We start from the raw sequence: 22,306 nt of genomic DNA, 5'->3' as shown, positions 1-22,306 counted from the left end.
TTGCATTCTGTGCTACAGGCTCTCAATCTATAAAAGAGGTTATGGATAGAATCGAAGCCAGTCTAAAAAGTTTTGATCTGAACTTCCTCAGGGTTCGAGAAAGTTCAGCTTTAGGAACAACAAGAAGTCTTGTGGCACCTTATAGACTAACAGATATTTTGGAGCTTTAGGGTTTGCCATGGTCCACCGGAGAAATAGGATCCAGCCACGAAGTTCAGATCTTGAGTAGACCTTCACTCAAGTTTCCAAAGTTTTGATTCAGGCCAAACTTCCTCCCAAAGGTGTGAGGCTTAGCTTTTGAAAGTCAGTGAAGTGCATTGACATCTTATAGGCAGAGTGGTAGACCAAAGGCAGTGGGCAGTAAAAGCCTGAAGGAGGGCAGATACACTGGGAGCTGGGTGAATGGGTTTCTGTTCCCTGCATAGGAGGCACTCAGGGCTCATTAAGAGCCGGCCTGCAGCAGCAGGCTAATTAGTCCCCTGCAGCCTGTTAAGGCTGGCAGACTCACCTTAAAAGGGTTCCCTTGCGTGAAGGAGAGGAAGAATGGAGCAGAGAGGAAGAAGAGATGGAGAACTGAGGTTTGGAGGAAAAGGAAGACTCAGCTAGGTACCAGGGAGAAGGTGTTAGAGAAAAGTAATGGGAGAAGTGGCCCAGGGAAAAGCCTGCTGTAATTGGGGCACACAAAAAGCCCCATCAGCTGCTGTTATTTAGGGTCCTTGGGTCAGAGCCCAGAGTGGTGGGTGGGCCTCGGTTCCCCCCACCCTGGAGAGCTGCCCCAGCAGAAGGAGAAAGAGCCGGGACCACTGGAGAAGACTTGCAATGAACTAGTGACTTGCCTGTGATGAGAGTGTCTTGGTAAATGGAGACTTTCACCTCCGGAAAGACAAGAGACAGTGGGCATGTCACTGCAAGCCTCTGAGGCATGTGAAAAAAGCCACCAGGAAGCACAGGACACCGAGGGCACAACCAGAGCACTGCCACGAGGTAAAGCACCCTTAATGCTTTGTCACCTGTCCTATTGACAGAGTCAGTTCTGAGTTCTCTGTGCTGAGCCAGTAGAGCGATGCAAAATTACTAGGTGTTCCCCCCTCACTGAATATTCACGCGCACAGCCTGAGATTTTCCTTTTCACAATTACTTGTGAATTTGATTGAACCTGAAGTGCGTCTAATTCCATTAGCAAAGGCTTCTCTTCGGTGCAGATAAAGTGAAATATTGCAAAGGGCAAAATCATGATTTCCCTCTCCCTAGTTTGCCCCTTTGGGTGTACGGCAGTTTTTTATCACGCTAAAGTGACAGTCTTTTACTTGTTTAAAACTGCCTTTCATTTTTGTAAAAGCTGGTAAAAAAAAACCAGGAAAGATATAGGTATAGTTGAAAGCAGCAGATATGAAAAATGACTCTTCCTCTAGCAGCAGAACCCCACCTTGATTAGCACATTTTCCATCCAGAACCCCATTAAGGGTTTATCGATTTACCTGAAACACCCAATGGCCACTTGTTGCTAGTGCTTTTTGATTTTTAAGCTAATGGCTGCTACTTTGCCCTGATTTGATCTGACAGACCCAGAGCAGAGTGCTCTGATCTCAGCTTCTTTGTAACATATTTGGCTGGAGCAATCGGAACTCAGTGAGCACAAACTTTTAAAGGGGAGCCAAACCAAGCCTAATGGGCACTGAGCAGTGAGCGTGGAAGGGCTTCTTTGCCAGAATTCAAGCCCCTGATCTGCAGTTTTGCCAGTGTCCTAATCGTTCAGTCTACACGGTGCTCTTGAGAATAATGAATGTATAGTCCCATGTGCCATAGTCCATTACCACACTGTATTTCAAAAAGTTCCCATTAACAAAACAAAATACACAGAGATAAAAATATCAATGTGCCTCATTAAGGAGAAAAAAATGGTAAATATGTACTACACTAAGGCCAAGTCCTGGTCTGCTGGGCAAAGCCACAATGGATTTATGCAGGTAACCTTCTAAATAGAATGGCGGGACATAGATTTGTACTTCCTTCCTAAGAAAATCAGAGGGAGGGTGTTAAGTAAATGCTGCACCTAGGCCCTGGCCTCTACTACAATCTATTGGCGGAAATAATCCTCATAACCTTCCTCCTCAATACTTAAATATGTGCCTTACTTTAAATACACAACTTCCACTGAGTTGCACATCTTGCTGAATTGGAGGCTCTGACATAACTCTCCTTAAAATCATATTCCTTCTCTGAATGCCTTTCTCAACACTCCTGTATCCATTCACCATCATCCACTGCCTTGTGGTGTACAACTGGCAGTTGAAACTCTTGTTCCAACTCTGTTCTCTTGCCGTTATAACAAAAACTCTGTATTTCAACAGCATTTGGCACATTGCAGATGGCAGTGGTGTGATGCAGCTTTGGTCCCAAGGATGACACTCACCATTGTGCCTAGCACAGAGTCTTCAAAACAGAGCTTGAATGAGATGCAAGTATGCACCGGGCTTGTGTTGAGATGAGTTTCACCCTTAAACAGAGAATCATGACTAATCATTAAATTAGATCAGAACACACGCATAAGATTAAATTCAAACTTCTCAAGATCTCAAACCTTCATGGAACTGAGCTCTTCTCTGTCATCTTAACTTTTCAGTAATTTTTGAGATAGAGAAATGGGGTGGTGAATCACTAGAGGAGTGCCATAGAGAGTGCTATACGACATTGCTATTACCATCTTCACCAGGCAGCCTGGATTCATCTGTCTTGAATTATTGTATTTCTACCAACCGGCTTATTCCTGGGCACTGAACAACGGGTGTTCAGTCTGTGAGGAGTGTTTGTAATGTGGATAAGTGGTTATCAGGTGCTCTGAGATATTTGCATGAACTCAGAGAGAATTTTAAAAGTAGCTAATTCCCGGCTATTATTTATGAATCAGTATCCTTGTTTAGCTCCTCCCTATCTTCCCACCTCCTTTCCTGTCCCTGTTTTGTTCCCTCACTGACCTAGAAATAAATGAAGTAAATGCAGTGGATTCATCTGAATTACATTGTTTTTTTTTCTAGAGTTGTTTGAACCCAGGAGGCACAAATTCACAAAAAGTGACACTGAGCAGAAAACTACATCTTTCCCTCCATAGTCCACCATACTATACAGCTCTACCAATGTGGCTTCACCCTTCAAAGCCTGTATTAACAGCTCTGTACTAGCGCATTTCCAAGCATAAGAGATATGTTCGCTTCCTTTAAACCAGATGCCACGATGTACTTGAGAGTTATGCATCTTACATCTGCTGTGCTTCTCTCTCACTGAATAAAAATCTTTCTCATGTCTTCTCCATACCAAGCCACGCTGGGAAGTGTTTCTACCCGGATTGCCCTGAACCCCTCAAAGTGCACAGCGCTGACTATTTTACTATCAGGCAAACATCTGCCCTGGGCCTTCCTGTTACACATGTCAGAGGAAGACAAAGTGAGATAGGGCAACTATACGGGTCTAAACTGTGGTATTGTGTGTCATAAAGGGACAATGTCAACTTCTCGGTGAATTAATGGGACATAAGTGTCCTTGAGAAGTTATGCACATCACATATTTAATAATGAGTGTAACTAGCCATTTGAACAGATTAACAAAGGAGGGGTAAATTCTCTGTTTCTTGGAGTCTTTAAAATCTGATGAAATGTTGTTCTGAAAGCTATACTGTAGTTCAACATGCTGTAGTTAGCTTAGCAGCAGGAATTTCTGGATGAAGTGTATGGTCTATGCTCAGTAGGAGATCAGACTAGGTGAATATAATGATCCATTTAGGTCACAGAATCTCTGACACTATGTGAATGATGGTGTCTAGAAGTGAAAAAAAGGAATTGATTCATCCTGACTTCAATTTGGTTCATTCTTAATAGACATCTTGCATCTAAATGGTACTCAGTACCTTTACCTGATTAAATGCGAGAGAAGTCCAAAGCCCCTGAAAGCTTCCGTGTATCTCAGTTAATTCCTGCTTTTCATGAGCATTGTGGATTAAGTATCAAAGGAGTAGCCATGTTAGTCTGTATCCTCAAAAACAATGGGAAGTCCTGTGGCACAGATTTATTTTGAGCATAAGCTTTCATGGACAAAGACCCACTTTGTGTATTAAGTGGATTGAGTCCCCATGCATAGATTTGCTATTTGACTTCATTCAGATATTTACTGGGAGATGGAGAGAGACCCTCAAATACAGGAGAAACCAAACCAAACATGAAGGAAAATCTAGAGTGGAATCTGCAGTGATGGCCCTTATCCAGCCAGGACCTCTGGCCTGATAAGGCTGTTGCTTTGGTAACAGCTCCCCTAGATCCAGACCCTTCAAGCTGTAGGTTTGAGTGGGAGGCCCATATCTATGGACTTAAATCTCCCAGGTTGGAGAAATGAGGAGACACTTCTGGCTGCACCTCTAGGCAGGGCCTCTGTGAGTGAAGCTGTCAAAGACTTTAACCTGGGCATGGGGTAGATCCTGGGCATGGGGACACCAAGTGCAAAACCGGTGTACTGCAGCACTTCTTCCCCCTCCCACACTTGTACTTCCTGCACGTGAGTAACAGCTGCTCTTATTACGCTGCGTGGGGGAGTAAATCTCCTGTCCCCTTGCTAGGCCAGCTCAGACGTGCTCTCAAGCTTCTCCTTTTTTACAAGCAAATTGGCAGAAAGAGGATGGAGAACGGTTAGTAGCTGTGGGACCCTGGCTAGACAGCTTCAGTGAGCAGGTGTAATGGAGAAAATGATCTACACTCTTTCAAGGGCTGTGGTAACATATTTTCTTCTTCAAGAACAAGAAGAGGGCAGGGGAAGAGCACTGTCTCAGTGCAGCACTTATGAGACAAAATGCCTCCAGAGATTGTGCCTTAGCCCTTGCTCAGGGCTGGGTCTAAAAGTACAATCTAGTCCGATCCATTTTCCAGAGAAGATGAAGATCTGTCACTATATCCAGTTAAACATCTTATTGTTGCACTATCTAAGTATTTTGGTTGTCTGAAAATTATATACAGATAGAAAAACTTGAGGAAATTGTAGCATTTTATGTATAAAGCTGTCTTATTTAAAATCTAACTGAAATTATCTTAATGAGTTATGTTAGGTGAAATACTAGGTTTTGCTTTTTCTTTCTTTTTTTGCCCTGGACTCACACAGGCATATTAATGATTATTTGTCAAAGTCATACTGTTTGCTTACGAGGTATGAAGGCTTTTTAGACACCATAATGACAGCTTTTGATTCACTTGATAATATTTAGAATAAGCCATAAAAGCCAATCACTGAACGAACAGACCGTTTTTATTGGCTTTTAGTGCTATTACTGCTATCGTAAGTGGTAAATTGGCCTAATGCAAGTAATACTGCTGTGTCATACTGTAAAACCACTGCTTAGTTTTATATTTTATTTATTTTACATGAAAACATTTTAAAGCCTGGAGACTGTACTATCCTTTCATGCGTATTGGTGGTTCCCAGCAGGTTAGGGCTGGGACAATGTGGAGAAGCTTGCCCCTGCTACTTATGTTCTGTCTCTTTTGTTCATGAATTCTTGAGTGCAGATTGCATTGCTCAGGGCAAAATGCATGAGAATCAGGGACAAAAGCATTCTCATTGGAGGGGATCAAGCTGTGGCATGAACTTCCAGAGAAGATTAGACAAATCCAGTGTTTGAGCATCTTTAGGAAATACTGGAAAACTTCCTACTTAATAGATGTTTTTCACCATAAAGAGTGACATTTTCAACCACAGCTAATTCACACTAGGCACTTCAAAACATCCCTATGCCTGCAGATCTTGCTATATGCTGAAAGAAAAACACAGAGACTCCCTGAACTTTTTCATTGTTTATGCAGTCCATTCTTATCTTTTGACAATTCTTCTATAACGCCACAATTAAAAGGATTGTATCTGCGCTATAGTGAAGTGAAGTCCCTTGCTAATATCTGTAGCTCAGACACAATCCTTTTAATTACGGTATTATAGAAGAATTGTCATAATATAAGAATGGACTGCATAAACAGCGAAAAAGTATTGGAAACGATTGCAACTCAGAAAATGTTCATCGGAATCAGATGAAAAGAAAGATCCAATTTACGGACAATACATATGCTGTATGTTTGAAGCCACGTTGGTCCCAGGATATTAGAATGTTAAAGGTGGTAGAGGTAATATCTTTAACTGGATCAACTTCTGTTGGTGACAGAGGCAAGTTTTCAAGCTACAAAGAGCTTTTCCACAGTTCTGGAGAAAGTACACCAAGAGTCATGGCTTAAATGCAAAATGGAACAGATTGTTTAATACAGGCTGTTAGCACATAGTCTATGGGACCATTCAAGTTTGTATGGCCCATTAATAATAAAGTAACAAGCAGTCCTGTGGCACCCTGGAATAACGGATATCTTAGGTTATGAGGTTTTGTGGGTGAAACCCACTTCATCAGATGGATTTGAGTGGAAATAACAGAATCCAAGGTACATATAGCAACAACAGCAACAAAAAGGAAAATTAACTACTGCTGTAATTAGAAGTATCAGTTAATGAAGCAAATTAAACTGTACGGCCTTGTCTACACTAGCACAAATCTTCAAAATGGCCAAGCAAATGGTCATTTCGAAGATTACTAATGAGGCGCTGAAATGCATATTCAGCGCCCCATTAGCATGCTGATAGAAATAAGGGGATTTCGAAGTTGGTGGGATGCTTTTGAAAAGGACCCCCATCTGGCCGAGCCGTGCGGCAGCGAAAAGCAACAATTTTGAAGAGCCGCAGCCAGCGGTATGCTAATGGGGCGCTGAATATGCATTTCAGCACCTCACTAGTTACCTTCGAAATGGCCATTTGCATGGCCATTTCGAAGATTTGTGCTAGTGCAGACATAGGCCATGTGTCCAATATTAAAGGCAGGGAAATAGCCCTTGTAATGAGGAAGCAAGTTAAGATATTTATTCAAACCTAAATTAATGGGGTTAAATTGGTAAATTTATTCCTATTTGGATGTTTCTGCCTGTAACTGGGTGATAAAATTCTTTTATAGAAACATGACTTCTTTTAAATCCCTTATTGAACGTCCAGGGTGGTTCCTCTACAGGTTTGTGTATGTTACCATTCCTGATGTCTGATTTGAGTCCATCTGTCCTTTGGTGCAGAGACTGTCCAGGTAGGCCAACGTATATGGCAGAGAGGCATTGCTGGCACATATCACAGTGGTTGTGCGGGTGTATGAGCCCCTGATGTTGCAGCTTCTGTGGTTAGGTCCTGCAATGGTGTCACTTGTGTAGATATGCAGACAGAGTTGTCAATGGGGTTTGTTGTAGGTATAGGTTTCTGGGTTAGTGTTTCTCTTGTGTGGTGTGTGTGGCTGCTGGTGAGTGTTTGATTCAAGTTGTGGGGCTGTCTGTGGGTGAGGACTGGCCTTTCTCTGCAGGTCTGTGAGAGAAAGGGATTGTTTTCCAGGATAGGTGTAGATTGTGAATGATGTATTGGAGGAGTTTAAACTGGGGTCTGTAAGCAGTGACTGGTGTTCTGTTGTTTTCCTTATTGTTCCTTCCTTTCATATCTTGAAATAGGTGACTTCTGGGTACTCATCTGGCTCTGTTAATCTGTTTCCTTACTTCCCCAGGTGGATATTTAATTTTTCAGAATGCTTGATAAACATCTTATAGGTGTTTGTCTCTGTCAGTGGGATTGGAGCAGATCCGGTTGTATCCGGGTCTGGATGAAAGCTAGAGGCATGTAGGTAACAATAGTGATCAGTAGGTTTCTGGCATAGTGTGGTATTTGCATGACCATCACTGAATAATCAAATAGTGTATGTTGTACCAGTTTGGCACTCAGTAGATAGGCAAAATGAATATGCCTTCACAACATGGAAGAGTGAAGGATTATCTCAGGAAAAGCTACTGATCAGTGTGTGTAGGTAAATCAGGCATGCCTTTGCATTATTGGAGTGACATGAGAATGTGTCCTGGGCTTTTATGCAGCACCTATTAGTTTGGTATTTCAGCCTTATGTAGCTGAAATTCACTTCCATACAGAGAGCCTTCAGGAGGTTTAAATGGAAGTTAGCTGATGGATTGACTTTGTGCTGGCTCTGAGCACACAGCGGTAATTTTCACCCACTGGAATGACACTAGGAAAAAGAGAGATGGGAAATACCAGTCTGATTTTACATTTGGCTTTGGAAAGTCTAACTGGGTCCTTTATTAGTTTGCAAAATAAGCGGGGTTGGAACTCAGGGTTCAGTATTTGAATAACCAAAGGTTGGACAATAAAGAAATCTGCTTTGGGCCAAAAGGATAGTCTGTTTTAAATTAAATGAAATATGCAGGTCCAAAATCTCCCCCACATTGCACTGAAAATTCATTTTTAAAGGCCCTACTCATTAGTTCTAAAGACTGAATAGCAATTAACTGAGAACTATGCCGGCAGCTAATGCAGTGATTGTGTTTAATATAATTTACGTGCTGTATATAAACTATGGGAATAGGAAGAAGATTTGCAGATTCAAACTCTGGATTTTTGGCATCAAAATATCTGTGGGTTCCTGTAGGTTATGTGATCTCTTTTTTGCCACACACATTGTCTGTTTCCCATCTGCATAAGGCTATTTTGTTTTTGTTTTTCCTCTGTAACAGCTTTTCAGTGTGATATTTGATCCAGTCTCTTTTTTTTTTAGAAAATTGCCTTCTATAAATTACCAAATAGAGGGGATCTTTATCTCCTTAAATTTTATTCCTGATTGGTTTGCTTCAATAGGAAGAGATTAATAGGCCCGGTATTACTTTACTCTCTAGACCCCACTTACATGATCACATTGAAGCAGAGTACATATTTACCTTTTCATTATAGATGCAGTGATATTGCTAAACTGTGTTCCCATCACAGCTATTTAATCTCTAAAAACTTTAGAGAACTTGGCACCTGCATCTTCTGTTAATGTTGGAACAACATTTCCTTTCCTTTCAAATTGCTTATGGGAATATTTCAGCAACGATGTGGGGAAGCTTAATTTGTATTAGTAATCAACTCAAAGATGCACTGTCAGCATGGAAACCTTTTTATTTGGCTGGAGGAGGTCAACAGAAAAGAGTTCATCTACTTTTCTATCTCGAGTTTCTCAACACATTTGCATAGAGGTTTTTGTTGCACAGGTTTCTGGAGTGTGTATTTATAGCATGTGTGTGTGTACAAATAGGCAACATTTTCTTCTTAGTGCAGTCATGGGTGCATTAAGAAGATAATAAACAATCTATCTGAATTTCTCATTTACCTAATTTTGTGTGTTGCTTAAAAATATTCTTGCTATTAAATCCAGAAACAAGCAGGGAAATTGAGAAACCTGACCAGGTTGCTGCATTAAGTAGAGTGAAAATCAACTTGTGAGAAGGCCAGCCAAACTTAACCACCACTTACGTGGTACTAAAGTTATGTATAGGTATTATATTGTTTCTTTGCACAGGGATGAATTGCACCAGTGAATAGGGCCTTACTTTATTTTTTAAAAAGAGGAAGACCTTCAAACATCCATAAAAGTGTTTCAGCTCCAATTTATTTTTCAGTTTGGGGAATTCAGTCATGCCCCATTACTTTCAGCATCACGGCAGAACTCCTCAGAATGACTCATTACTTGACTCTGTTTATTAACACGTAATCTAGAAAAAACAAAAGCAATTTTCTGAAAACTGTAGCTGTACAAAAAGAAACTTTTTAACTATTTAAAAAAACAAACAAAAAAAAAACCCTTCCATGGTAAAAATATGCAGGTGTAGCACTGAAATACTTCCCTGCCAATGGATGAAAGAATAATTCCATTTGAAAAACTGCATGGGTTAATTTGAAATGTGTACCTGTTTATTTGCAGAAGGACTGCTGTCTCTAAACTCATTCATGAAGTGGGGTCCATCATGAGGTACATACAGTAGCTTACAGTAGGCTCCATCTTGCTCTAACCTTTGCTGTAGCTGGCATATTGCTGGTGTGAGAATCAGAATTACTACCAGCTTATTTAGGATTCCCTTTCAGCAGTTGCTGTGGACCCAGCTTTCCAAATGAGCCTGAAGCTCCAGCCACCGCCGCTGCACTTTAGCAGAGGTGACCGTTGGAGCTCTGGGACCCTTTGAAATGTTGCAGCAGTGCTGCTGTGGCTGCATGTGTCTTTGGATGGGGAGCTAAAGCCTTTGGCCCCACCCCATCTGGCGTGCAGATACAGACCACGCCTTCCCCCTTGCCTCAGAGCATGCAGTGGCTGTTGCACCACTGTAATAAATAAAAGATCAGTGACCATTCTCATTAACAGGAGTGCGGATGTAACCCACATGCCTACTGGGTGTGGTTCACTGTCCCGTTTAGTGACACTTAGACCACTTACAGCAAGAAAGAGTGAGTCTCTTCTATAGCCTTTGCTGAGCACCTGCTGTCTTTTAGTTCTTCCTGTAGAGTCTCCTGCCCTAAGGTACGGAGGCCCCAGGTTTGAGTCCATCTGTCAGCAGTTACGCAGAGACGACTTTTTCACAGTAGTAAGCCTTCAGTTATACACATAATTCATGTGACTTTGCTGGGCCTTATTCTCCGCTGAGATAAGTATAAATCAAAAGCTAACCACTAAAGTCAGTACAATGACTCCTGAGCACGACTCGTTTCAGTTATTCATTTTATTTCTATTGGTTAAGGAAGGTAACTGTATGCTTCCCTTTACCTTAGAAAAAAAGCCAGTAGGTTATTGGAAATAGCTGTACTAGAGTCAGATACCAACAAACTCTTTTTAGAGAGAGAGAGATCAGGATCGTGAATAATTCTATCGCGAGTCTTTTGCAAGATTCACCACTTTTATTGGTCCGGAATGTTCTTTCTAATCTCATGTAGTTATGGTGCCTATTCACATACATGTATCTCTCTGACTTCTGCTGGAGTACAACAGATCTGTTTCACATGTAAAGGTTCCTCACCAAGGTGAAATGGTAGAAATACCAAGCCACCTTCTGAATGGCATGTTTGGCTCTTGCAGTCTTCTGAATGCCTGGCTGTCTCTGTCTGCAATGTACAGAATCAAAGCTGGTTTCTAATGACTACTTTAAGAAGATATTTGGTCCAATTTAGATCAGCAGTAAGTCAGAACAAATCCGCTGCTTCAGTGAAATTTGTGACTGCTTCAGTAAGATCTTCATCCAGTAGCTAGACAGCACAGTTTAATATGCTGAACCAAATTCTGCAGTCTTTTATTGGTGATTTCCAAGATGACAAGAAATACGAGTTGGAGTCTATTCTGACTTGCACATCACCACGAAAATTGGAAACTAAATTGCAGCTATGGCACAGAATTCTGCCCTTGATTATACTTGTACCACCAAGGGCAAAAATGAAAGACAATAAAGTTGCACAGGCAAAGTTGTGAGCAGAATTTGGTCTGTAGAATACTTACTGATGCATGAGACCAAAGGAACAAAGCTTGTTTCAGATCTTGGCTTGCTTACCAAAATTCTAGTTAGAAGAATGAGTTTTTCCTGCTGAGTGGGAAACTTACTGGCAGGGAACCATTTTTAAAATTGACTTTCCAAGTGACTTACATATCTTCCTATTTCAGGAAAAAGTGTGCCTTCATGTTCAGGTACTGTACATTTTTACTGTATGAGTAGCTGATTTTTTGTTTCATTTCCAAGGGGTCTGCAGGGCAGAGATCAAGGACTACTCAGTTTATAAAACTGCCATGAGGAGCTGCAAGCTGGAATCATTCTACATTTCATAGACTCCATCTCCATTGGAGGAGAGTCTTTAAATCTACTCTTTTACAACTTAAAGGAAGAGTTGTCTTAATTAATTAATTTGGTCTTAGTCCTGCTGACATGGCACCTTCCAGGAATTCCTGCCCTCTGGGATCAGTAGAATCAGTTTTTTCATGTTGTCTTCTTCTTAATATTCTTTTTTTGGGTCATTTTCAGCTGGAAAGAGTCAGCCAAGTTTATATCCAGTCATTGTATAAGGCGTTAGGGTATTTTATTTGTTGCTGTACAAATAGGTCTGAACGATCCTACTTCTCTAGCAATCTTTGATAAAACTGTCTGTACCCATTACCATAATTCAAGCTATAAAGAGAGTGAAAGTGCTTCTGGACCAAATCCCTCAAATCTGGGTATGTGAGCAGATCTGAGTCCATTGATTTCTGAATCTTTAAGAGTCCTAATCTGTTTAATTAACCTCCTGAAGATAGTGTATATCTACACCTCAAACTAAGGTGTGATTATAGTATAGGTAGAAATACTGTGCTAACTTTAATCTAGCTAGCCAGGGAAACAACAGTAGAGGAGATGTAATGGCCTTGTATAAACCCATCAGGGGTACACTGGTATTGCTCTCTGCAGCAAAGTTCGTCGTGACACCTTGATTCATATTGTTACCTCTGTTAGCTGGCTTAAAGCCAGTGTAGGTACGCCTACCCATGCCACAATCACACCTTAATTTGCAGTGTAGTGTACCTTTCCATCAGGAAGTAATTAAATAGGTTTGGACACATTTAAAAAATCAGATGTCAGTGGACCAAATTTGCAGTACAGCCATACACTTAGACCGTCTAAGTTATAGTGAGGGATGCTTATCCCTCCAGGAATGGCCCAAGAAGCCATCTTAGTCCTACTCCAGGCTGTTAATTCTGTGCTGTCTCATTAAGTGATGCAGCACAGACCTCCAGCCCATGGACTACTTGTGGAGTAAGGTACTAATAATAGTAGGAAGCAGGCTTGAAGCAGATGCCCTTGCCTCAGAGGCCTGGTATGAGACCTGAGTGTCAGGACTGACAGCCACCACAGGCCCTGGGGTAGGTGTGGGTGTGGCTCTGGGCCCCTGGAAGGGGCAGGGCCAAGGCAGTCAGCTCTTAGTGCCGCCCAGACCACAGAGTGCCCCCCACCCCAGACTTCAGAGCTGCATGGAGTGGTGCTCTGGCACGCCAGTGGCAAGTCAAAGGGACTGGGGCTTGGGCTGCTACCACAATAGCAACAGCAGCAGGGAGCTCCAGGCCCCAGTGAATTGCTGGGCAAAGGGGACAATTGCCCCCTGAATCTCCACCCCCCAATGCACATGAACCCTGTCCTGGGCCTGAGGCCTGGGCAAAGTAGTGGTCAAACTTTGCCGATATAAAGCAAAATCAGGCTGTGAGTTAGAGGCAGGCCCTACTCAGAGTCTGACAAGAGCAGGACCCCTATTGCAGAAGCATTCCTAAGAGGTTCTATGCCCAGATCACTCATGCAAACATCTTCCAGGAGGGTAGTACGAAAATAACTGGATATCAGCACATTCCCTGTAAAAAACAGCAACACATGGACCCAACCTAAAGCTAAGCTCAGATGACATTGTGATAGATAGAGATGTACAAAGTAATGATTGGTGACATGTTATGTCAGAGGGTGTCAACTAAGTACATCAGAGGGGCCAAACATAACTCATTGTGTTAATGCATAAAATGGAGTCTCAGAGAGAGTGTCTCGGTCTGTGAGAATGGAAAGTCCTGCCTGATACTGAGCTGGTCCACTGTCCCAGGCAGACATGTGTTAGTGTACCTGTAATCACTGGTTAGGCACAATAGCATCATGCCTTATCAGCAATAAATCTGACCACGTTCCTTCCCTACAAACCACATCCACAGATTTATTGGGCAGTTCAACTGGAGTCTGCTGCACATGTTACCTGGCCAGAGTCAGTACGGCTTGCAAAAAGAACACACGCTTGCAATCGAACATCTCAGTGCACTGGTTGGTGTGAATAACATCATTACAATCAGGTCCATAATGAGAGCAAGCCTCACTTTTCAATTAACTGCATTCTTTAATGGGTTTAATTTAGTCCTGTGCAGAACTCTTTAGTTACTACTGCTTTAATCCTATTTTGTGGTTAAGTTCTGACTATCAGATCTGCTGTATAGGGATAAATTTCACTCTTGGGTGAAGATTATTGTTTAGAGCAGGGGATAATAAGTCAAGACTAGATACGTATACACTATTTGTAAGAAAATGAACACAAGAAAGCTATTTTTTGCCCAAATGTTACCAATATATAAGAATCTTAAAGTGGAAAGTCTGGAGGGGTTAGGAAGCCAGCTTTTCCCAAAAGTTATATTTGAAGGGGGATGAAGGTCTGCAGAGCTGAGTTGACTAAAACAGTACAGCTTTGTCTGAAAATGTGACTTTTACACAAAGAAAACGCTTCTAACGTCAGGGTTCCTGGGTTGTAGTCCTCGTTCTAATCACTTTGAATGAAACTGCTGGGGCCTACACATCTCTAAGTCCCTCTGAAGCCTTTACCACAGGCACATAAGTGATGCATAAACATGTGCTGACACAAGGGTGAGTTTCACTCTTGGCTACTTTGGGTAAGTTTCACATGACATCTCTGTCTTAGTTTAGCCAAACCGATATATAGCTACTTCATGTTCTCCACCTGTCATATTTGCGAAGATCTACAAGGACTTCTTTCTGGTTGGAACTTTCAACCAGGGCATCAACAAGCATGAACTGGTTGAAGTTTACTGATTCCCCTTTACCCCTCCAACTGAGCCTCTGATCCATACTGTATTAACACTAGATGGCTGATACAAATGAGACTTTGTGAGCCATTGGTCACTATTAATTTTCTCCATGCATTCAAATTTACAGAAGCATCTCCAGTGCTGCTCTCATATTGTCTTGATTCAAGTTAAACATTTAAAGAGTGTTCAGTAGCCCTCAGTATTGTTTCTTACCGACCACGTGATGGTCTGGTGGGTTGCACATCCAGATGGAGTACAAAACTGGAGAAAACCATAGGTTACAACCACTCAAAGAACATTTATTAAACAATATCCACAAGTTACATTGGTCTATTCTTACTCTTCCATATTTATTACACTAATAAAAAAATGGCATGATGGTGATACTGATTCATATTCTCTTTTGATGTAACTGACAAAAAACCCTGTTAATTTGGTGGAGTTGTATCTATTGTAGTTGGTCTATTGTATTTTTTAGAGAGAAGTAGATAAATGTGTTGTGATGAGTAGTATATGTAGTGCTGATTAGACCTCTCTAGTCCAGCATCCTCAGAACCTGACCAGTGTTAAATGAGAGAATTTGCTGAACCACAGGAGGTCAGTATTTTCTATCAGCATTACCAACACTTCACTGCTTGCTAGGCTTTATTTAGGGATAAATTGGAATCAAATAACAGCACAGAACACTGAGAGCCAGGACTGGTGCTATAAACAAATGTGATGGAATCACAGAAAACTTGGCCATGCCCATGATAAGTGGATATCTGGCTAACTAAAATCATGCCAGATGATGGATGTTGCCAGATGAGAGAGTGCCAGATTAGAGAGGTTCAACCTGTACATTATATATACTCCACATTTCAGAGAGTCTGTCTGTCTGTCTGTTTGTTTGAATTCCTCCTAAATGGTAAGAGCTAGGGCCATGAAATTTGGTGTACAGATTCCTCTTATCATAACTTAAAGCAAGGTAAGGGTTTGGTTGTGCCAGGAAAATGGGATGTGACTGAAATGGGATTGTTTCTCATAAAACCATACAGAAAAGAGTCAGAATCACCTGAGCTAGGACTGCTCCAGTCCCAGCCCTTCCACCCTCCCCCAGACACCCTTTGTTAGGGGGACATTGTGGAAGCTCCCTCCCTTGCAATTCATATGGGTATGCATAAAACCACAGAAGGAAGGAGACAACCACCAGCCGGGTGAGTAGGGATGGCTTGAGGGCACCTCCTGCTACCGAGACTGCCTTAGCCTCAAACAACCTCCCACCTGCTAGGTGTCCTTTAGTGAGGAAAACGGGAGGCATGGCTGTTGTTCCCCTTTGTCAGGAACTGAGGGGAAGGCACACAGTTTTCTGCATTCCGTACTCTGGCTGAGGAGTGCAGGGGGCAGACAAACGTGGACCTGCCCCAACCAGGGGACATGCCCCCCCCCCCCTTGGCTGTGCCCACTGGAGCTTTAGTGGCCGTGGAGTGGTGCTTCTCAGCTGGCCTCAAGCTGCTGTGGTGACAGAGGGCTGGGGTAGTCCTTTTTCATCAGGGCAACCTGAATATTCAACCCTGAGCCCCCAGCCCCAACCTAGAGCAATTATTGAAATGAAGCATGTACATTTTCATTTCATTTTCCAAAAACAAACATTATTTGAGTTAAGGATCTGAGCAAACACCAGGTAAATCTTTACATGTCTATCTCACTCATTCCAACTGAATTAGGACTGCAGAGATTCATCAAAGCACCTAGAAATAAATCAGATTTCCTGCAAACTGAAGGTAAATGACACGTTTGTCGATTGCAAGATCAGGGGCTTATTTATATTGCCCTAAGCTTTTTCCAGGGGCCAGATCAGTGCCATCTAGCTTCAGGTTGAAGAAGCTAAAATATGTCTTAGAAACAAGTTTTCCCAACGTTTCAACCATGTTCTGTACTGATAACAAGCAGTCCTGTAGCACCTTAGAAATTAACAAATTAATTTACTGGGTAATAAGCTTCAATGGGCAAGACCTGCTTCCTCCGATTTGTACTATACTGTGCTCCTGTACTTTACCCACTTCCTCAGATTTCCATTCCTGTACTGAATTTGCACACTCATTATGAGACTTTACAACATTACGACCACCGGGAATAATACAGTATAGTTAAAAAAAAAAAAAGCGGTGGATTATCCAAGAGGTATATGAATGTGTTAAGATCCTTTAACAGGCTTGCAGGGCGGGGTCCCCCATTAGCTCATTTATTTCTCTTTAATTATTCTATGTGAATTATGATAGTGCCCACAACATGCGAGATACGCCACAGACACAGGGAGAGGCAGTCCTTGCTTTGAAGACAACCTTATAAAATGAGCAACCTACAAAGCATGAGGGAAGAAGTTAAAACGTATCAATAGGGTCAAAGTTATCACAGGTGAACAAACCTCTGCATCTCTACTGACTGTGTTTGTCAGATGAACATCATATATTTTTCTAGTGCCATTAAGGCCCATTTGGTGTTTCTCTTGTTTTGTGGCCTGAGGTTTCACCCTCAGTTTAGGGCTTTGACTCTTATCCAATGTTGATGCTATACTCCAGAGTCAAAAAGGCTCCAGTTCAAAGTGCCATTCTTTTGAGTAATTTAACACCAAGATCCTTTCAGTTACTGACTGACAAGCTGGAAGTTAAAATATCCTTTCCAAACAGTAGAGAATAAATAAGGCTGCTATTCACGTCACCACTTCCTGTCAGTTAAACGGGTTCCAGTATAAGGTCTAATTGCACATGATGGGTCTCTCATTTGCATAAAGAAGCAGTGCCCTACAATACATACATTTGTGCTTTATAAAGCACTTTGGGAAACCTGGTGTGTGAGACACACTATATAAAACCAAATTCTGTCCTACATTATGCGTATTTCTGCTATTGTGTGGTTCATGATTGTTTTTTCAGAAGGAACAAATAATCAATACAAAACCGTGAATAAAAATAACTTGTCTTTAGAAATGAACGCTAAAAGAACATACAGCATTTTACTCTTTCTAAAGACAACTCATTGTTTATTGGGATAGAGAAAGCTATGTTATTATTTTTTAAATATTTAAACACAGAAGTTGAGCTACGGCTGCAAGAGCTTTGGTTTGCCCCAAGCTAGAATCTGAAGAGATACACAAGTATTTAAAATTGTTTACATAAAAATACATAAAATCCATTAATAAAACACTAAAATAATTAGAAATAACAGAAAAGTAAAAATATCTTTTTCTTCCCAGAAATATCATAACCATATATTTTACTCAACCACTGTGAAAACCTTTCAGAGCCCAGTTCTGCTCTCTGTTACACTCCACAATAAATTGACATCAGAGGGTATAATTCAGTTTTCCACCTCCAGAAGAGGCTGATTCTTAAGATAATGTAAGAAAAATACTATTTATGCCATAGAAACATTGGACCCTGGCCTGCCTTATTTTTCATCAACTAGGCATCCCTAAAAAAGCACTCCTCAAGTGAATGAAATAGATAGATAATAAAACAGTCGTAAATTCTAAGGCCCAAAGGAACCCTGTGATCAGCCAGTTGACCTGTATAACACAGACCTTCCCCCAAAATAATTCCCAGAGCATATCTTTTGGAAAAAGACCCCCAAACTTAATTTAAAAGTTGATGATGATGGAGAGTGACCGTGGCCCATGGTAAATCAGTTGAAGGGTTAATTCATTTACACGTTACTTCCAGTCTGAATTTGTCTGGCAGCAGCGTCCAGCCATGGGATCTTGTAACTTTCTTTGCTAGATTGAAGACCCCAGTATCAATTATTTGTTCTCCATGTGGTTATTTATAGACTGTAATCAATCTCCTCTTAATCACTTTAAGATAAGAAGATAGAGCTTGAGTCTATTATGATAAGTAATGTCTTCTAATCCTTTAATCATTCTCATGAAATCATAGACTTGAATGTCAGAAGGGAATATCACTATCTGCACATTTCTAGTCTGCCCCTCTGCACATTTCAAGCCCCAGAGCTTCTTCCCGCCTGGAAATAGACCTCTAATCTCTGTCTGAGTGACCAAAGTCCTCAAATCATGATTTAAAGAGTTCACATTACAGAGAATCCACCATTTACACTAATTTAAACCTGCACATGACTTCTGCCCCATGCTGCAGAGGTTAGTGAACCCTCCCCCACATGGTCCTTATATTCCTTCACAACCCCAAATATGGACATCAGTTAGACCCTGGGAAAGTGTGCAAGATCCTCCAGGCAGATACCTGGGCAAAACTCCTCTGTAGTTATTCTCATGGCTTTCTTCTGAACCCTTTCCAATGAATCAACATCTTCTTGAATTGTGGACACCAGAACGGGACACAGTATTCCACCAGCAAGCATATCAGTTCCAAATACAAAAGTGAAATAACAAGTCAACTCCTAGCTGAGATTTCCCTTTTCATGCATCCAAACATCACATTAGCCCACGGCATTGCAATGGGAGCTCATGGTCAGCTGATCTCTAGAATCTTCTTTGGAGTAACTTTACAGGCCAGAACGTATCATCCCATAAGTATGACCTGTATTCTTTGCTTCTAGATGGATACATTTACACCTGCTATATTATGCAGATATTGCACCCAGTTTACCAAGCAAGCTGGATTGCCCTGTACCTATTTGACCTATTCTCTTAAATTATTGGACTCCCCCAATTTTTGTTTGACCTGCAAATTTTCTCAATGTTGACTTGGTTTTTTTCCAGGTCATTGGCAAAATGTTAAGTAGTGTAGAACCAAGAAACAGTCCCTCTGTTACCCAGCTAGAAATCCATTTGCTTGATGATGGTGTCCTGTTTACAGTTGGAGGACTTAACTGGGTATCCCATCTTTTTAATCCATTTACTTTGTTCCACATTAATTTTATATCATTTTAGCTTTTTAATCAAAATGTCACATGGCCCCCTAACCAAGTCAAATGCCTTACAAGAAGGTTTAGTATTTATGCAACATATTTACCAGCCTAACTTGTAATTGCTTCACATTTTTTTGACAAATACTGAGAGTCATCTGCCCATAATACAGAGATATGCAGATCCAAGAGACAGAATAAAGCCATCGCCGTGTGCCAAAAAATTGGTATGACCAGGGTCAGAAGATCCTAGCTCCACTCACCCCTTGGGTCTTTGTATGAGTTAGGTTAATCTCTTAACTTCCCTGTGCCTTTGGGTGTGTCTTCACTACCTGGAAGATTGACCTGGTCCAAGCTGATTGTCTGCATAGGGACACATGAAATCAAGCTATCGGGGTCAATAGCTGACCCCGGTACTCCTCAGTATCATGAGGAGTAAGGGAGTTTGATGGGCAAGTTTCTCCCATCGGCCTCCCTTTATGAGGATGGCCAATTAAGTCGATTGTAGATACATCAATTCTAGCTATGCAATTGCCGTAGCTAGACTCACATATCTGTAGTTGACTTTAATATCTAGTGTGGACCTGGCCTGAATTTCTTCATCAAGAAAACTGTGATAATGATGCACCCTTTGCCTCATGTCAAATTGTGTGTTATGCTGAACTAGATTTGGTCTCATTATGTTGTGGTTTTGATGTTACAAGTGCTAGTGCAACATTGTCTTGTTGCATCAGAAACTTCTTTGAGTTTCTCTGTCAGCACTACTGCTTTCTGTGACTTTAATCCTGCAAACCTTGTATTCACAGACTTCCTCCTGACATTGGATTTGTGTAGAAGGAATTAAGTTGTAACTATTTAACCAAAAAGAGCATTTATGTTGCCTAACCAGTATTTCTCAGTGTTATGACTTTCGTTCATTGGAAGTGCTGTCTCTATGATGATCCTGTCAGCACAGGGAGGGATAAGCAAGAGAAAAACCCTCAAATCTTGTTCTATGTGGTTGCAGGGCCAATTACTCCCAATGACTAGACTTACCATTCAGTTAACGTGCAATAGGAATAAAAGAAAAATAATAAAGTTCATTGTATAAAGCTCCACTTCTAGGAGATGCGTGTATCTCACTCTCAGGTCCAGCAAGATCCATAATATAATCATTAATATAAATAAGTTCATCTTTCTTAGTTTAGAAAAGAGAAGCTTTAGAGGGGACATGATAGATGCTTTCAAGCACCTCAAAGAAGGTTACAAGGAGAAGGGAGAAAAATTGTTCTCCTTGGCCTCTGAGGCTAGGACAAGGAGCAGTGGGCTTAAACTGCAGAAAGAGAGGTTTAGATTAGACATTAGGAAAAACTTCCTAACTGTCAGGGTGGTGAAACACTGGAATGAGTTACCTAGAGAGGCGGTGGAATCTCCATCACTGGAGATTTTTAAGAGCAGGTTAGGCAGACACCTATCAGGGATGATCTAGATGATGATTGGTTCTGCCAAGAGGGCACGGAACTGGACCTGATGACCTCTTGAGGTCCCTTCCAGTTCTAGTGTTCTATGATTCTATGATACAACCCTATGCATCTAATATTTCAAAATAGTAACTATCTCTTTTTACCCCTCCTACAATAGTTAGAATTAAATTTTATGCAATTATGATGAAAATAACATAATCCTATGGGCATTTTCCTCTTACATGGTTTAAAACAAATGATATATTTGATAAAAGATGCTTTTAATAATTATTAGAAATTGACTTCTTTCTGAAAGAAAAATTTCTCAGTCTCTTATTATGGTTCCTCTCTTCATTTTTCTTAACATTGGTGCTCTTCCTTATACGCAAAAAGAAAACAACACTAACAGATAAATATTGGAAGTAGATTATAATATTGTCTTTCCCCTAATATAGATAATATAGGGCAGAATCCAACATACGTACTTAATTCTTACCCAACTCTGTGTAACCTGTACAAGCTTTGATTCACTTCACTCATAATTTGATTTAGTAAACCTTTGGAAAGGACCTTGGAGTTTGGTCCATAATCCTTTGTGGTTGTATCCAGCTAATAAGAATAAGAATAAAGCTTCCCCTATGAGTCCAAGCTCTTTTATATAAAGAAATCAAATGATTGAGTAGGTCTAAAATCTGGCAACTTAGGCCATCTGTAAAAATAAACAAAATCACTTGCATGTAGTATAGATTTCTTGCTTGAAGATTGACAGGGTGAAGCCCTGGCCTTACTGAAGTTAATCAAAGTTTCATCCATATGCATTTTTTTTCTGCAGTGAGTTTTAATCAATCAAAATAATTATATCTGAATATAGAGATGTAATAAATAACAATGCAACTTACCTTCATTCAACCAAGAAATATTTTGCTTGTCATTTTCAAAGCTTTCAGTTGCTCTTATTTTTACTTTGTCTGTCTTGTCTTCTGACATCTGTTCGGGAAAAGAAATTTTGGATGTATAAAGTTTCTCTTAAAACCAGGCTTCCAAATGAGAAGTCTATTATCTTCTTAGATTACTGATATTATGTAATGAACTGTGAATACATATATTATTTTTTCCTGATCCCTGATATATTGTATAATCTCTTTCATGATAAACTAATATAGTCTTTCTAAATGCTTTATCAATATTAAATGATTATTGAGTGTACATGCAGTCTTTAGTAATAATATAATAAATTATATTATGAAATGCATTAATAATAAATTCATAACTCGGTGGTAATACAAGTACATTAGAACATATAGCATAGATACACATCTAAAAATATCCAGTCTGCCTATTTAATGCAGATATAAAAGATGCTATCAAAGTAAGCTATAATTAAATAAATACAATGAAGTATTTATAAAGGGAACTTTAGCAAGTAACCAAAAAAAATCTTTACTACCACTTTCAGCAATTTATTTGCTCTAAAGATAGTCATCCAACCCAAAAGCATGCAAAGGTACAG

General features: G+C 40.6%; 1 protein-coding gene across 2 annotated transcripts in view; it reads right to left on the bottom strand.

The window, feature by feature from the left end:
- MDFIC2 (MyoD family inhibitor domain containing 2) overlaps window positions 1-21,783 on the bottom strand; it is a 69,200-nt gene extending 47,417 nt beyond the window's left edge. For both annotated transcript variants that reach the window (XM_075006177.1, XM_075006178.1), the window contains exon 1: window positions 21,696-21,783. In XM_075006177.1, coding sequence (XP_074862278.1) covers window positions 21,696-21,783 — 88 coding nt within the window. The remainder of the gene's footprint in view (window positions 1-21,695) is intronic.
- Between the last annotated feature and the right edge of the window lie 523 nt (window positions 21,784-22,306).

The sequence above is a fragment of the Carettochelys insculpta genome, chromosome 11, assembly GCF_033958435.1.
Source record: "Carettochelys insculpta isolate YL-2023 chromosome 11, ASM3395843v1, whole genome shotgun sequence".
Lineage (NCBI taxonomy): Eukaryota > Metazoa > Chordata > Testudines > Carettochelyidae > Carettochelys > Carettochelys insculpta.
The sequence above is the reverse complement of the archived record's forward strand: the minus strand, read 5'-3'. Positions and strand labels throughout refer to the sequence as shown.